Genomic DNA, 17,255 nt, shown 5'->3' with positions numbered 1-17,255 from the left:
TCATTTAAGATGAGCGTGTTGCCGCCGCGGCACTGCCTCTTGGGAGCCGCCCGGATGACTTGTTGAGAATTCTGATAATTTTCGCCTTGTTTTGCGGTTTCTTGGCATTTGATTGATGGATACTTAGAACAGGCATGTGCTTATAAATTTCTAGTTTAAAGAAGGGAATTGGAGTTATGGAATCAAATAGTTTCGATTGCTGTTAGGAAAATATTTTCTATGGTTTTGGCAATTCCCGTAATATTCCAAATGCCGTGCACATCAGCTTAAACGAGAATATTCAAATATGACGTTCATATGTATGAGAGATGTGCGGCAAACGGTCGACTTTTGTTCGACTTTTTTCGGTATTTTTCGGCATTTGTGAAAAATTTATTTTTTAAAAATTTAATCGAATATACATTCAAGTTTTTCACATTCATCCGTTGAAACATAAATCTACAAACATTATAGTCATAAAACACAACCAAAGACATCTCTGTGTCTCTTGTATCATAACACTCCCAAATCACCTGTATTTCTAACACTTCCCAAAAATTAACATATTTGAATTATTAGCCATATTCTTTTAGTCGACACAATTATTTTGAATCATTCTTGCCTCTGGGATCCTTTTTTGACTATCCCAACAGTCTGGTCGTTTAAATATGAAATTGATCTATGCTTTAAAATTCAAACCAGACACTCTTTATAAAACTTTGGAATTCAACTATTTAGATTTAGAAAATTGAAAAAAAAACACAAAATTTTTTTTTTAAGGATGCCGAAAAGTGCCGATAAATGCCGATCGCCGAAAAATTATGAGAAATTTATGTGTCGGCGAACGTTCGCCGAAAATTCAGGATGCCGCACAGCCCTGGTATGAGGTACACACGTGATGGTGGTTGATGATGTCACGGAATACTTGAACAGGATCATGCAAATGAAGCTGAGACGTATGCCTTTGTTCCTTGGCAATAATTTTGTCCGGTAATTCCTTGATCTTCTTACTGCATTTCAACTTTTCGTTAGTATCAATGATTTCGGTTGCTTGTCCCTTGAACCTTGTGCCGTTTGCCGCACAGACTTGACCTGAACCCAAAAATTAAATCCACTCCAAATATTTTGGATCTACCTGAAGTACGCTTTTACAGTTATTTATTTATTTCATTTTATTTTACAAGTATTTATTTTTAAATTAGTAATCCAATTTACAAAATATGTACACAGTTTACAGAGAATACAAAAAAAAATTGAAACAAGAATTATTTCCGCCAATGAACTCTCTTCTTCTCATTTTGAAATACCGGAGGGCTTTTGTTATTTGTGCTCGGCGATGGAGTTGTTCCATTCCTCCAACTACCGTAATCCCGAGAATCAAGCATTACAAGTGGTTCGATGCGACGTTGTTTTTGACGAGCAATGCTTGTTGAATCTGAAAATTTCGATTAAAAAGTTTAAGAGCAATTGATACAGGAGACTGTGTTCAGGTAGTTGCCAAAGTAACCAAAACAGAATGAGTCAAACATAACTTTTTAAAAAATTATTTCAAAAAACAATTTCAATGATTATATGTGAACTTTTGAGGATTTAATCAATGTGAGCTGAAAAGTGAGCATCTACCAAGATTCCTCTAAAAATTGGTTTTTTATAGTTTTAGAGACACTTATTTAAACATTCATAACTAAATTTTCAAATAGAGGTCTATAAAAACCTACCAGCAGGAGAAATGGGCATTTCGAGACGCGACGGAAAAATTCGAATGTTTTTTTTTCAAAAAATATTTGTTCCGTTTTTCACGTAACGGAGCACAGACAAACACACGCCCACTATTAGGCTATCAAGTGAATGATCCAAAGAATCTACAAAAGAATAACTCTTGAGAGGGAAAAAAGGTGTGGACGGGAACAACTCGGACGGCTTTTTTCGGGAAAATGTGTTCCGCAGCGTTGATTTTCTTCAATTTGAAAAAAGGAAAACATTTAGGAAATCACATGATTGTTGTTAGTGATTCAAAGTGGATGGGAATATTGGGAAAATAGAATGATGAGAATAGTTTTCTGTTGATAATATATATTTGGAAAATGTGTGCATATACTATGTAGTACTGTACTTTTTTCAAACGTATTGAGAAAAAACTTAATGTTTTATTTCAAAGATGTATGAGTGCGAAAATACCTATCCAATATTTTTAAAATCTGATTTGAACGTTTCTCAAATACCAAAATACCAAAATTCAAAAACAATTTAAACTGACTGTAGATGTTGCAATTTTTTCTGGTTTTTGATAAATTTAAGAATTTCTAGTATTTAGGAGAAGAAAATTCGTGAATATTTTTAGACTGGAATAAGTTATATTATTTTGACCATTAGTGTATTTATTGTTAGACCCTACTGAGGAATACTTTTCATATTGCTTTTATTGATTAAATAACCTATTTTTAACTCTTCTCATCCAAATCAGTTGCTGCCTAAACAAAACAAATTGAACACAATAACTTAAACAAATATTTCTAAACTAATACAATTACCAAATTATTCTGGTTTCATAATTTCCATATGGGTCTCATTGAATGCTACGCTTTTCATCATTTTTACACATTTCTATCCGAATACTATACGCTAAAATGTCTGAAGAAGAAAATTCGTCGAGCACCGAATTACCAGTGCAAAATAAATTGAAAAAGGTAAGAGAGTTACAACTTTATATAAAATTTTTTGATTTTTATTGGACAAAGTAAAAAATTATTTTTGAACAAATTTTGTGAAAACAAGCAAAATGGGTACAAAATTGTCGTTTTCAGATGTTAAAAATGGCACTTCCTCATGTGGGTCTTGCAGTTTTCTTGTTTTTATATCTTTTAATTGGAGCTTATGCATTCTACTATCAGGAATATGATGCTGACAAAAAAATTCAAATGACAAAGTTGAATCTAATACGGCAAAGATATAAACAAATTGAAAATGAAGTGAAGGTTTTCATAGGAAATGATAAGAAATATGAAGAGTATAAACCAAAATTATTGAAGCATTTATCTGGGTAAGTGTATTAAATTTAACTGATTGCAGATTTTTGCCATTCAGATTATCCACTTATCATGAAGGACGAGAATTTAAATCAACAATTTCTGGAATAAGTGATGATGCTTTGCCACCAAGATGGACTAAAAGAAGCTCTATTTTATATGCTCTTAGCATTTTGGTAGCTTTTTAAAAACACTTTTTATATCTTAAATTCTTATAATTCTCAACATGCCATTGAAATATACAGTTTAAACGGAACGAAATCGGTTGAACAGGAAATATCAAAACCAGAACTATTAAACTGACAGTCTTGAATTTTTGAAAATTTAAATTTAAAATGGATAGATTTTTGATTACAAAAAAATATCTGTACACCGAAAGATAATTAATGTAAATTTCAGACAACAACTGGATATGCTTATGCCGTTCCGGTTACCCCAATAGGGCAGTGTTTTGCAATAATTTATGGATTAGTTGGAATTCCAATGATGGTTCTGGCAGCTGTTGATTTTGGACGATTTTTATCACATATTGTTTTGGAATTGTATTCAAAGGTTGGTACACTTATCACCTGTTATAGACCTTTTTCTTTGAAAATTATATGAACTAACTAGAGAACCGTGAGATGCTCTATCTAGGTATTTTCAAAATCTTTGAAAGCTAATTGAGAGCTTATTTCGGAGCTTGATTGATGGCTGTTAAATTAAATATAATATACTACATGTTACTAAATAGCAGTTAGGAGTTTTAGAATCTCCAAAATTCGAAAAAGTGGTGCCTAAAGTTGATGGTCATTTTCTCTAGTAGTAGAATAAATAATATATTTTTTATATTTCAGTACCTGGATCTAGTGCATAAGCTGAAAATAATGAAAACTGTAATATTGGAAAGACATCGTGCTCGTGATGAGAAACGTCGTTTACATGCATTCAAAAGACTTGTTCAAGACACTGGATCGACAATTTCAGAGTGTACAACACAAAAAGATGTTCAATTAGAAGAAGAACAGACAACTGATTCAGATGAAATGCCTGAGAAACGATTACCTCTAGTGATAAATGCTTCGATTCTTTTGATATTCTGTATGTTGGGTGGAGTACTGTATATTGCTGCAGGAGGGCGTGCCACGTTTATTGAATCTTTCTTTCTCACATTCAATTTGGTTGCCAATTTGACAATGAGTGAGATGCCGAATGAACTCAATCATATTCTCACTATTATTTATATTTTTGTGTTCGTCACGTGTGGTAAGTTTTACCGGTTTTTAGGACCCTTTAAAACAGGCGAAAAATCCAAATTAAAAAAAAAACAATATTTGGTCGTAGACAGGGATTCAGTGGGCACGTAAACACGCCCATAGGAAGGTTGGCGTGCAATAGGCACAATGATAGGCATTTGGTAGGTACGTAGGTGCATTCAAAAGGCCGTATGCGGTAAGCATTTAGCAGGCACGTAGGTATGCAGTAGTTAATCAGTTATGCGGTAGGCATAATGGTAGACATAATGGCATAATGGGGATATGACATTGGCACGTAAGTTGGCAGGCATGAGATAGAGGCAGAGAGTGTGAAGGTACGTAGGCATCCATGTAGGCATGAAGGCATTATGTAGGTACGTCTGTAGAGGACTGCAAGAGGAACTAAAAACAGCGGGACATCGTTGCCGCTTCTTTCGTTATGAAACCAAGCGAATCATCATCATAAATTATCTTTTTTTCCAGGAGTAGCAGTTCTCTCAATGAGTGCCGAATTGGCGGCATTGGAACTCAAAGAGCTATTTATGAAAATTCATTATTTTGGACGTCGAATTAATTTCAAAAGAAGACAGCCAAAAGAACAAATGGATGTTCAAGTGAAAGAATTGTTGAAAATAATTGAAGAAATAAGAAAACGATATCCAGAAAAAGAGAAAATTACCACCTTGGACATTTTGGAGGTACTTCATATTTAAAATCTAGGTTTTAGATTTTGGTTCTTTCTTTTTTCCAGTATATGCACGAAAATACCGCAAATGACAAACTGAATGAGCGTCGTGATACAATTGCATTTATGCCTCAAACAATGGAAGTTATTAAATTTGCCGATGAGCAAGATTTGGAGGAAAGAAGTTTTTCTCGTCACGAAGATGTTGCTTCACTTGGTGGAAAGGCTTCAACGTATGGTTTCCGTGTGTGAATCACTCAATAATCAAAATAAATTAATTTCCAGAAAACTAGCTTCTGTGGTCGACGTGATGAGCTTCTCACCTGAGGAAAATATGGAGAAAAGATTTAAAAAGGAAATTCGAAAGTACACGACGGAGATCAAATATGTTAATAAAAGGGGACAAATCACGAATAAAGTGGAACTTTGAGTTAATCGTTTGCAAAATTTTATCTATAAATAAATCCATAATCGTTTTACATCTGATCACCGAGTTAGAATATCAAAGCTCATGCTCACTTCTTGCTGCTCAATTTATGAGAATAAGTACACACATTTCAATAGCACAAGAAAAATTGGGAGAAGTTGAAGGGGCGGGTGGAGCAAGAAAAAATGATTGGGGAAATGAGCACAGAGAAACTGAGAGTGGAGCTGGATGCAGGAAAAACCACACAAGATGGAGTTCAAAACTGAACTAATTTAGGCAATTATACTCGTATTACACACAAATTCAAATCTATTTAGCACAAATATGGTGGACACTCAAACTGCTTTTCTGACACCGAACTTCTGCTTATACATCCATTCACCGTCCTTGTCAGTTGTGTCGAAAAGAAGCGGCGTCCACTTTTCACCACTTTCGAGGCGTTCCTGAAAGAATTAGAATGTTATGTTGTCGAAACTGAGAATATAATAAATACCTTCGCTTCTTTCCGTTGTCTCTGCTCGATGAATCTTTTCGATGTAGTGGCAGTTTGAATACGATTTCTGAGCAAAGCTGCTGTCACATGTCTCCACAATCTGAAAAAAATGTCAGAACTTTTCAAATTTTCTGTCAGGATGAAAATGTTTTCTTCTAACCTTCTGCTCTCCCGTTTCCCTTGTTGCATAACAGGAACACATTCTTTCTTAACTTCAGGTTTTGCTTTGACATCAACAAATACATATTCTTCTCCATTTTGTGTTTTTGCATACATTGTTCCATTCCATTCTCCACGAAGCGTCAATACCGGTTTCTTGGCACCATCACGACAAATTGATCCTTGAATTCGATGCGGTTTACCACCAAAGAACGGTTTGGTGAGGAACTCAATATCAGCACGATATCCAGTCTTTTCACATTCAACCTTCACTTTTCCACCAAATTCGAACCATGGAGTACTCATAATGGATCGTCCGTATCCAGATGGGAATGTGATTGTGTATTGCTCATCACCATAGTTATGAAGTGTTAGAATACCTTCTCCAATGCTTGCAACACCAATTGAGAGACCAAGGAAGGATGATTTTGTGTAGATATGAGCATTAAATGAAATCCCTTCGGATGGCATTTCAGCGTAGAATGCCGAAATTGGTGGATGATGACTGACCTGAAATATTTAATTGCGTGAATTACAGGAATTTTCTAAAATATCTTGATTCAAGACAAGGGCACGGTTTTTCGATTTTCCCTGAAATCGAAAAATCAAAAATTCTGCGGTTTTCCAATATTTCGAGAAAAAAAATCGATTTTTCGATAAAATATGTTGCAATTTTGGTCATTTTTCTCTTTTTAAATAGAAGACATTTTTTATAAATGTTTTTTCATCAACATAAAACAAAATGATTTTTAAAAAATGGAATATTATTGTTCATTTTCTGAATATTTTTTTTTCAATTTTTTGATTTTTCGACTTTTGATTTCATCCTCTATTCAAAATGAAAATAATTAATACCTGCTCAGCAATGAAAGTCAATTGTTTTTCATCAGAACCTGGCCATGGACCACTTTCAGTCTTTTTTCCGCTCAATGACGAGTTGGGGACACTGTATCTACAACGGAAAGTTTCTCCGAGAATAGCATTGTATGGTTTCTTGGCAACTCCACTTTTTCGTGCAGCATAGAAAGAGTTGAGATAGTAACGAACGACTGCGCTGAAAAATTATAAATAAGTTTCCTGATTGGAGACCAATTTTCTAGATTTTTGAATAATTTCCGAAACTTACATCATTCTCTTTTCTGCCGAATCATTTCCATTGGTTGCAATGAAAAGATCCGGATGGGCGAAGAAATCGGCATACATTTCAAGAAGTGAACGACGTTCCAAAATAAATGTCGGAAGAGTTACTTTCGTCAAATCCATTCCAACGCTCACTTGACTCAGAAGATGCATAAGAACGGATCCATGATCCTGTTGAACATTTCCAATGTCGTGCTCTTCAGCATTGTTATAAATCTCATCGAAATCTTCATTCGAGTCACCAAAATCGTATCCATCTTCATCCTGAAAACAATTTATTTCAATTTTAAATAATAAAATAACGATTTAGCTCGTATTCTTCATTTTTATAAACCCACCGATGACATAATTGCAGCGTCACTAGTTCTATTAGAATCTCCTGATTCTTGTCCACTCTTCTCACTTTCAAAATTATCCAAGTCGATCAGTTCCTCGTCAGCGTCGTAGAACTCTTCTTCGTCACTGCTGCAAGAAAAAAAAGTTGACAATAAGGACATTGGCACTAGTTGGAGCGAAACACATATCCGGGCGCTCCCGAAAAAACAAAAATTCAATTTGGTTCAAATAGCATTCTCAGATACGAGTGAATTGGAGGAACACGTTAGAAATTTTTAAAATATCAAAAAACCCACCTCGCATACGACTCGGCCCGTTGTGGTTTCAAATGATCGAGATGTTGAATTCCAGAAATCGGTTTGTCAGTGCTTGTCTGTGTTGAATCAGAAACTGTTCCAGGAGTTTCACGTGACGACGGCTGTATACGTTTTTTCGTTATGCACATTTGCTTTTGAACTTTTTGATAAGAACGAGAAAGAGTCACTCTTTGTTCAAAACTACTAGGAAATGAATATTTTTCACATTTACTTTTTTTTTTAATTAATTATAATTTTCACGTTTGCCTATATATTAAAATTAGTCAAACTAGTCATCAAAACGTGTATATTTTAATAAATTTTCAGTTTTAAGAAATAAATTTTGGAGATATTTAAATATATTCCCCATACCTCGTCAATCTTCTATATGAGAACTTAATAATTTTTAAAACTTATGAAAAAAATATATCAAACCCAATTCAAACTTCGAAATAATCCTGACACGAATATTTCCTAGCCGTGACTGTCAGTGGGGTTTCTTGTTCATTCTGCGTCTCTTTAGATCTATGTGCTCTGTAGCATCAGTCTCACATCATAACTACAAAAAAGGAAAACGTGGGGGGAGAAAAAGACCTCCGCTTTGAAAAAAGAAGGGGGAACAATTTGAGAAATTTTTGAATGTGAAACAATAAAACAAAAACCAATAAAAACGTTTTTAGAAGCGAATGGTGCGGAAATTGTTTTAATCTTATAGTAATCGTGAATTTTGAATTTCCTATCTCCAAAATTTCAGCGTAAAAAACAAAAAAAGACTATTTTCAAAATAATGTGATTTCTAAAGTCAAACTATATCATCACGTATATAGAATATCACGTGATGAAATGACGAAAATTTTTAGAAAAAGGTGTAATTCGACATGGTGGTTGGACCCCAGTCAAGGGTAATAAATCAGAAATTCTCGATTGTTGCAAAAGAATAAGAAATCAAAAGAACGTTCTTGTTATCATAATTTGTAGTCGAGAACGAATTCTGATTGTTGATTTTTCTTAATAAATATCAATTAATTTTTAATGGAAAAAAAAAACTTCGAGACATAGATATTTGTTAGTAATGGAAAAAATTGAAAATATTAATGATTACACATACTTCATAACACATTAAAATTGTCTATGTCACTTGACAATGCGCATTGTGATCAATTTGATCTGTGATTTCCCAATAAAAGATATTTGACAATTTAGTGATGAGATAGTCGCAGACTTTGAAATTATGTAATTTATTTAATTTAAACTTATTTTAATTTATAAATTTAAAAAAAAACAAGGTATTTCATCCGTACGCAACTTTCTCCTGAGAAATGCTAATGATTAGTTTAAAAAAATTGAGTTGAAATTAGAAATGACGTCATTCAATACTCTGTCAAGTGATTAATTGTCAATAACAGCCAACTTTTGGTTACTTTGAGTCAACTTTTTTGAAAAAGTGATAAATGACTGAAGAATAAGAGTTCATTTGGAATTTAAAATAAGTTTTTATTTTTAAAAGTGCAAAAATAAGTTTACAATTTTTAATTTAAACTGAAATTAGAAATAACCTCGTTTTTCTATGCTACTTTTACCGATTACAGTTTTTTTTTTGAAAAGGTTTAATTTTTGAAATAGAATTCCAATATTTCAAAAAATTACCTTTTCATTCAAATCCGGATGTGTGAACATCAACTTTTCAGTCTTCATATTCGGATCGAGACGAGCTTGAGCCATCTGAAATTTGAGATTTTGTTAGAAGCTCTTTTTTGTATGACGTGATGCTTATGTGATTTTTAATTTTTTAGTTAAGTTGAGTATTCTCAGGAAAAAAGTAGGAAAATCTTCTCCTTTTATGGCTTTTTTTTCGAAAAATCTAAATTTCCGGCATTATGCTCACAATATTCGTAACTTCGCAAGATTTTGAAAGATCTTCGTAAAGACGCACGCATTATTTAAATGGAAGCTTTGCAAAAAAAAGTTTTGGCTTATTTTTTTTCAAGGACATTATATTCTTCTATCGAATTTTGTCGGTTTCTTCTTACTTTTCCTGTTAAAACTTGTTTTGAATTGAACTTTTTCCAATAAAACGCTGTTTTGGGGGGATTTAAAGTAATGAATAGAAACCGACAAGATGCAGGGAACTTAAATGAGAAAGCAGTTTCAATTTTTTTTTAACTGCCATAAATTTTTTGCGACGGCATCTCAAAATATTGGGAGTTTACAATACTATTATCAGATATACAATTTTAACATTAAATGAAAAATTACAAACCTGAAGATAGATAATAGCATGTTTCACATTATTCGTCAAATTATTGCTCGCCGCAATCAATGAATCAATTGTTTTCTTTTCATCTACAGCTCGTTCTCCACTTTTCAATTGTTCCAGTGCTTTCACTTTTTCCACTAGAGTTTTTAAAAATTCATTTGCTTCTTCAGTTCGTTGTTTAAAATGTTGAGATGGAGTAGTACCGACGGATACATTTTTTGCGTATCCACTACTCGCACGAATCGAATTTTCAAGAATTCGAACCCATTGATTTCGTTCTCGAAGATCTCGGCCTTGCATGTGAAACGTTTTTCCTTCGACTGTGATTGTGAATAAACTATTATTCTCACCATCTATACCCACCACAGCACCGGTAAGACGAATTTGACCTGGAAATATATTTTTAAAAGATTTTTCGAAGAAACCAGTATCTCTTTACCTCTTTGTTGCCCTTTGAGCATTTTTTCGCGTGATGTGTAGTATAAAAGAGTGTCATTTTCTATTTTAAACCACCGATATTGCCATCCATGAACCATATTGGTCCATTTTGAGAGCGGACCTTCCATTTGTGGATGCTGAAATTAATTGATTTTCAATTTTTTTTTAGCACGTTGAAATTTGAAAGAAAAATATGACGATTCTAATAAAATCTCAAAGCAATTTTGAAGTTTTCAGAAAATTTTAAAATCTTGGTTGCATTTTGTCACTTTTTCGCGCTGTTTACATTCATTAATTATTTTTGTGAAAAACAAAATATCAAGTTCCGCATTAAACTAATTTCAAATTTCATCGATTACTAAAATCAAAAAAACAAGAAATCTGAATTTATCCGAATAAAAAATGGAGCGATGTATTTGAGAGGCAACAAGAAATTGAAAGATAGTGTGTCGAGAAGAGAGACAGTGAGAAAAAGAGGGTAAATGGGCGAATACGCGCGGGAGGTGTGAGGGTTCGTGTTTGGCCTCCAATACCGATACGCACATTTTGTTGAGAGAAATGCAAGAGAAATGGGAAGAAAAAGGAGAACATAGATAAGAAATGACACGTGGCATGGTTCTTCTGCCTTGATCTATTGGATTATTTTATAGGCGAAACATTCTCGGAAACAACAAAACTCGACCTGATTTAGCTTAACGAAACAAAATATTCTGGAAAATTTACAAAGTGCTGTGATAAAAATATATTCCAAAAATTAATTGCTTACTGATTTTTAAATATTAATATTTTGAGGATAAATTTTCTGGAATTTTGTTTTTAAAAAAAGTATCCTTTCAAATAAGATGTCAAAAACTAAATATTTGAAAAACACTATTAGGTGATTGACAACGTATCCAGAGAGATTATTTTATATTAAAAGGAGTATAAGCTCAGCATATGGACTCAGCGCTCTTTGAAACTGAAATAGACACATGACACGGATTTTCTTTTGATTGCAGAAATTTTTTAACTGTTCAATATAAAGTATAAAAGATAGTTCTAATGAGCATTTCGTGAAGGGGATCGATTGACAAGTTATGTTTTGTCTAGTTCGTTTCGCAATAAAATTTGCTTCAACCTAAATAATTTCGATGGATTATTTTTTGAATAAAAATATAAATGTCATTTTCCGAAGGAACGAACATGAATCTGAACGAGAAGAGCAAGAGAACGAAGAGAATATTGGCGCGCCGGCCGGGCACCAATACTGACACGTTTTTTGTGCGAAGCGGGGCGATATTTATGCTTATGCAAATATTTTTTGGGTCTTCTTGTGGTTTTTCTTGGTTTTTGAGGCTTTGCGCGCATTTTTTCGTCAATGCCGATTTGTAGTAGAAGTAAGGAAAGTTTTGAAAAGTTCTTAAAATTTTTAATAGGTTCATGAGCCCTGAAAACGCAATATGAAAAAAATTATATACGATTTTTACAGCGATTTGAGAAGATTATTTAACAAGAAATAATGAAAAAATTGAATAAATGATAAGCATTGCTCAGGAAATTGATTAATACATAAGAAAATGTTTGAAAAACAAAAAAACAATACCGTATGAAGTTTAAAGGCACATGACCGCTTGGCATTAGGTCTCACATCGATTAGAATAAATTTTTAAAGGCGCACGACTTTTATTGTTGGGTCTTACAGCGAAACTGTGTATTTTTTTAAAACTTTTTGACCCAGATGTTGTTTCTCATTTTTATGCTCCATTTTCCGTCTTTTTTTTTTGTTTTTCTTTTCATCTTTGGTAAAATTGTTATAAAATGGATTTTAAATAATTAATTATATTCAATGAAAAATTATATTCAATGAAAAAGCAGTAAAACATCGTGTCACATACGACGTAGATTAGGAAAAATAACGGGAAATGGCGGGATAAAGCTTCAAATGCCGATCCCCTTGGGATTAATCTGAAAATCTCTGTTCTTTTTCTTGTTCTTCTCTTCTCATGGTAAACTTTAATATAATTGAAAGGTTTTATGCTGCTAAATAACGGCAAAAGACTGAAAAATGAGAGCACGATGGAGACAATTTTAAAAGAGAGAAACGGCGGAGTTGTTTCGGGAAATTTGATGGAATATGTTGTTTGATCGAAAAAGAAAAGCGCTCGCTGCTCAAGCTGTCTGAATTTATGAGCACGCACCTTTTTTGGAATTCATTTTTATTGAATATAAACTGAAAAGTCGGTTAGGAAACATCTAGAAAATATCATCTGTAGAAAAGATGATTTTATATTGAAGAGCAAAAAAGTGACACAGAGGCGTTGCGAAAACAAAATATAAATAAATGTGCACTCGTGACTCGGTTTCCCTTTTCTGGGCAGAAAATTGGGTGGAAAGAACTTTGTGATATGAGAATTGGTCTTTAATTTATGATCAGTGGGGGTTTATTTTTCTGATGTTCCTCCGTAATATTACTCAAGGCTAATACTAAATGTTAGGAAACGTTTCAAGAAAATCTTTGTCTTGTAATCTACCACACCAACGAAGCTTTTCTCGTTTTCCTGTATATTTTTTGTTGACGCTGAAGATGGTTTTTAATTATTTGTTTTATTTCTAAAAGTTCGACATCATTTCTTCAACGAATTTTTTTCGAATTTCTACAATCGTTATCTAATTTGATCGAAATTTGACTTTTAATCTCCAACGGAATTGTGTTCAATGGACCGTTTCTTCAATGCCACGTGACTTTGAACTGTCAATCCTTATTTTCCTAGATCACAATAGACCTCCATCATCATTTTTCTCTCGAAAACCAAAAAAACCAGTTTCAAAAATCGAGCCATTGGCACGTAGTCCTCTGTCGGTTTATTTCGTTCCTCCCAATATTTCTCTCCCTCTCTTCAGTCTCTCTTGTTGTTTTTCAGTCCCTTCCTCCATCTCGGGGCCCCTTTCTTTCTCGTTCTTCAGCATTACATCGTAAAGAATAAACAAGGTGCCTCATCTGAAGAACAAGACCTGCCTTTTTTCGTTTTTTAAATTGATTGAAACTTCAAAGCGGCCATGATTCTTGGTTTCTTTTTATATTGCCAAAAAATAATGTTTATCCTTTTTTGTTTATAAAAAAGCTAAATATTGAGGTTTTTCCAAATTTCTGAATAACTTAATTTGTACTTCTTTTTACAAACATATTTAACTCGCATCTATTGATTATTTTTCTAAACATTTTAGCCATTTTTAAAATATTTTCAAGCTCTACTAATTGTTCTCTAAATTATTCTCTTTCACAAAAAAAGTTTTGTGTTTTTTGTGATCTTTGTTTCCAGCACATTTTTCTATTTTTAATCTTCTTTTTTTGCCCAATCAATGTGTGAAATTGTCGATAAGAGACAATAATTTGTTTCAGCAGCTTGTGCGAAAAACTTCATCGATCGCCTGTTCTCTCTTCCACTCTCAACACTTCGCTTTTTTATTGGTAAGTTCTAGAAAATTGAACTCGTGAAGTATTGGATGCTGAGAAAGTATTTTGGACTGTTTGGACAACATAAAATAGATGTTTAGATTTTCCTATTTAAAGTCGGGATTTTCCAAAAAAAAAACGTCTGCGAAAAAACTTCTACATAAGTTGGTTAGGCTCTCTGTAGAAAGTGGATAAGATGAAGGAATTAGAAAACTTAATTTCGTTAAATTGTTATATTTGTGATTATCTCGAATTTTGATTCTTTCAAACTTCTGTTTTAAATTTGCTCTACCGAAAATTATTACCAATTTTCGGATTTTTCGTTGTTTAACAATTCTTAATAACGCCTATTTTGCTAAACGCTGGAACACGTGTGAGACGGAAAATCAAGACAAGAACAATGAAAAAATGAGATAGAAAACAGATAGAACCGAGAGAAAAACAGAAAAGAATTAGATGCACTTGGCATTTGTTTGCCCCTTTTCCCCGCCTTCCGACTATGAAAAGCTTTTTTTCTACCAGTTAATCTCTTTGATATCAAGATTTCTACTTATTTATTGGAAACTAAATGTAATTTTTGTACGTAAATCCGGTGTCACATTTTTTTAAGTTTAAAATTTTGTGCTGCGGGATAGAGTTTGAAAAAAACGGAGAAAAGGGAAAATGTTATTATAATATATTACAATACGGCTTTTTTTTAAATGTTCACCTATATTTACTGTTTTCTGAAACTGTATTTTCTGCATTGTTTGCTCATTAAGTTCAAACTATCAACTTATTGCTTTTTGCGCGCACTCAGCTCGTCCTCAACCAACAAACACACGCGGCCTAAAGTTAGGTTCGTGCAAACGGTAGAACATTCTGAGTACTTACTGTCTCTCTCACTCGTGGACGTTATCAATCACACCCAGTTATCACTGTCTATCCTTCTATCCTCATATACATTTCTTTTAAATTAGTTGCAATTGAAATGATATCTTTTCAATTCACTTGTTATATCTCGATCTTTTAATTTTACAGCATGCGAACCGTACAAGCAATTTCCGGACTCGTCACAAGTCGCTTTTTCGGCACATCCACTAGAATCATGGCTAGCGGAAAGGTGAGCATTTATTAATTTGCAAAATGTGTCAGGAATCAGATGGACACTGAATAGCAAAATTTCAGAAATGTTAAAAGTTGTTACAATATTGGCAATTTTAATCGTTTTCGAAATAGTTGTGTATTTTTTGAACAAAGTATTTTTAAAAATTCAATTTCAGACTTTGAACACCTCCAACATCAATCCAAATGTTATCAAGATGGAGTATGCTGTTCGTGGACCAATCGTGATCCGTGCCGTGGAGCTTGAAAAAGAGCTTGCGACCGGTGCTCAGAAGCCATTCCCAAATGTCATCAAGGCTAATATTGGAGATGCTCATGCTATGGGTCAAAAGCCGATTACTTTCATTCGCCAGCTCCTCGCGTGTATTGTCAACCCAGAGATCATGAAAACGGACAAATCAATTCCATCTGATGTTATCGAACATGCAAATGCATTCCTTGGAAGTTGTGGAGGAAAATCCGCTGGAGCATACAGTCAGAGTACGGGAGTGGAAATTGTACGAAAACACGTGGCAGAGTATATTAAGAGACGTGATGGAGGAATTCCATGCAATTCAGAAGATGTCTGCTTGTCTGGAGGAGCTTCTGAATCAATCCGAAATGTTCTCAAACTTTTTATCAATCATAACAACGCAAAGAAAGTCGGAGTCATGATTCCAATTCCACAATATCCACTCTATTCTGCCACTATCGAAGAATTCGGACTTGGACAAGTTGGATACTATTTGAGTGAATCGTCTAATTGGTCCATGGATGAAGCTGAACTTGAAAGATCTTTCAATGATCACTGCAAAGAATACGATATTCGAGTTTTGTGTATCATCAATCCAGGAAATCCTACCGGACAAGCACTTTCTCGTGAAAATATTGAGACTATCATCAAGTTTGCACAAAAGAAGAACCTGTTCCTTATGGCTGATGAGGTTTATCAAGTAAGTTTTCGATAAAAATTTACACTCGATAATTTTCCACTATTTTCAATTAAAATTATTTTAAATCATAAACCATATTTTTTAATGAGGAAAATCACACTTTTCTATTAAAATAATGAGATTTAAAATATCATCTTCAGGACAACGTCTACGCTCAAGGATCGCAATTCCATTCATTCAAGAAGGTTCTTGTGGAGATGGGAGAGCCATACAATAAGTGAGCTTTTTTTCCTAAGCAGTTAAAAAACTCATAATATTAATTTGCAGAATGGAATTGGCTTCTTTCCATTCGGTATCCAAAGGATACATGGGAGAATGCGGAATGCGTGGAGGATATGTTGAATTCTTGAATCTCGACCCAGAAGTGTATGTCCTTTTCAAAAAAATGATCTCTGCCAAATTGTGCTCCACAGTACTCGGACAAGCCGTCATTGATGCCGTTGTGAATCCACCAAAGGAAGGAGATGCATCGTATGCTCTGTGGAAACAAGAAAAGGATGCAGTACTTGCTTCTCTTAAGGAACGTGCTACACTCGTCGAGAAGGCATACAGTAGCATTGATGGAATCAGCTGTAATCCAGTTCAAGGAGCCATGTACGCTTTCCCGCAAATCACGATTCCACAGAGAGCTGTTGAAAAAGCTCAGTCTTTGAACCAACAACCTGATTTCTTCTATGCTATGCAACTTCTTGAGACCACCGGAATCTGTATCGTGCCAGGAAGTGGATTTGGACAAAAAGACGGAACTTATCATTTCAGGTTTGTGATACTCTAATTCACATTTAATACAATAAATCTAGATTCATTGTTGGTAAATTCAATTTTTTCAGAACGACAATTCTTCCACAGCCAGAACTCTTCAAAGACATGCTCTCCCGGTTCACTGATTTCCACCAAAAATTCCTTGCCGAATACAAGTAGACTTTGAACAATGTCTAATATTCTTCTTTTCTCAATTTTCTCAGCTTTTTTTCTTCTATGTCACTTTTTGTTTCATAGCCAATATGATAGGGTCTAAATGCGTTTACTGTGTAGATTCGATTAATTTTAATTATTGCATTGATGAATTTTAACATTCTTTTTTTTGTAGAAGACTATACTGCCACTTTCACCTGACAAACAATAGGACCTCAGACAGTTTCTGGCACACTCTTATTGATGGATTCCCAAAATACAAGGTCTTTGTCCAGAACCGCCGTTCAACACAATGTGCATTCCACTCGATCCAATTGAGCAGATTCTAATTCACCTAAACGGAGGCCCAATCTGTGACAGTTTATGACCAAATATTCTGTTGCACAAACGTTACATAATC

The 17,255-nt window shown here is 33.9% G+C and overlaps 4 protein-coding genes and 1 non-coding gene across 8 annotated transcripts; 2 read left to right on the top strand and 3 right to left on the bottom strand.

Annotated features, from left to right (window-relative positions):
* Positions 1-1,148: 1,148 nt before the first annotated feature.
* On the bottom strand, positions 1,149-1,904 carry F33D11.16 (uncharacterized protein; the record flags this gene model as incomplete). Of its 2 annotated transcripts, NM_001322674.2 has the most annotated exons (2): positions 1,149-1,414; positions 1,698-1,904. In NM_001322674.2, 2 exons carry the CDS (start codon positions 1,714-1,716, stop codon positions 1,245-1,247), a joined length of 189 nt encoding a protein of 62 aa, NP_001309520.1. The 2 variants fall into 2 exon arrangements, with proteins under 2 accessions (NP_001309520.1, NP_001309521.1); NM_001322675.1 differs by lacking the exon at positions 1,698-1,904 and having other exon boundaries at positions 1,245-1,364.
* A 702-nt stretch (positions 1,905-2,606) lies between these two features.
* Positions 2,607-5,402, top strand: twk-47 (Potassium channel domain-containing protein; the record flags this gene model as incomplete). Its single annotated transcript, NM_001322673.2, has 8 exons — positions 2,607-2,666; positions 2,784-3,019; positions 3,064-3,181; positions 3,405-3,557; positions 3,842-4,250; positions 4,724-4,938; positions 4,992-5,158; positions 5,211-5,402. 8 exons carry the CDS (start codon positions 2,607-2,609, stop codon positions 5,353-5,355), a joined length of 1,503 nt encoding a protein of 500 aa, NP_001309491.1. The 3' UTR covers positions 5,356-5,402.
* obr-4 (Oxysterol-binding protein) lies at positions 5,362-10,608 on the bottom strand (the record flags this gene model as incomplete). 2 transcript variants are annotated; one of them, NM_059290.8, is made up of 10 exons in its annotated part: positions 5,362-5,795; positions 5,846-5,945; positions 6,006-6,514; positions 6,860-7,058; positions 7,131-7,408; positions 7,483-7,609; positions 7,777-7,898; positions 9,424-9,498; positions 10,037-10,422; positions 10,473-10,608. In NM_059290.8, the coding sequence occupies 10 exons, from the start codon at positions 10,597-10,599 to the stop codon at positions 5,688-5,690; spliced, it is 2,031 nt and encodes a 676-aa protein (NP_491691.1). The 2 variants fall into 2 exon arrangements, with proteins under 2 accessions (NP_491691.1, NP_001367357.1); NM_001380388.1 differs by lacking the exons at positions 7,777-7,898; positions 9,424-9,498; positions 10,037-10,422; positions 10,473-10,608 and having other exon boundaries at positions 5,688-5,795; positions 7,483-7,491.
* Positions 10,609-13,850: 3,242 nt separating this feature from the next.
* Positions 13,851-17,017, top strand: C32F10.8 (alanine transaminase; the record flags this gene model as incomplete). Of its 2 annotated transcripts, NM_001372883.4 has the most annotated exons (6): positions 13,851-13,919; positions 14,925-15,006; positions 15,167-15,940; positions 16,081-16,157; positions 16,208-16,699; positions 16,771-17,017. In NM_001372883.4, 5 exons carry the CDS (start codon positions 14,926-14,928, stop codon positions 16,859-16,861), a joined length of 1,515 nt encoding a protein of 504 aa, NP_001359801.1. The 2 variants fall into 2 exon arrangements, with proteins under 2 accessions (NP_001359801.1, NP_001370337.1); NM_001383155.2 differs by lacking the exons at positions 13,851-13,919; positions 16,771-17,017 and having other exon boundaries at positions 14,926-15,006; positions 16,208-16,306; positions 16,354-16,375.
* C32F10.9 lies at positions 14,111-14,279 on the bottom strand. The gene has a single exon (NR_101558.1). It is a non-coding gene; the product is annotated as a small nucleolar RNA C32F10.9 (small nucleolar RNA).
* Positions 17,018-17,255: the final 238 nt, after the last annotated feature.

This window comes from Caenorhabditis elegans, chromosome I (assembly GCF_000002985.6).
Source record: "Caenorhabditis elegans chromosome I".
NCBI lineage: Eukaryota > Metazoa > Nematoda > Chromadorea > Rhabditida > Rhabditidae > Caenorhabditis > Caenorhabditis elegans.
Note: the sequence above shows the minus strand (reverse complement) of the source record. Positions and strands in the feature narration are given on the sequence as shown.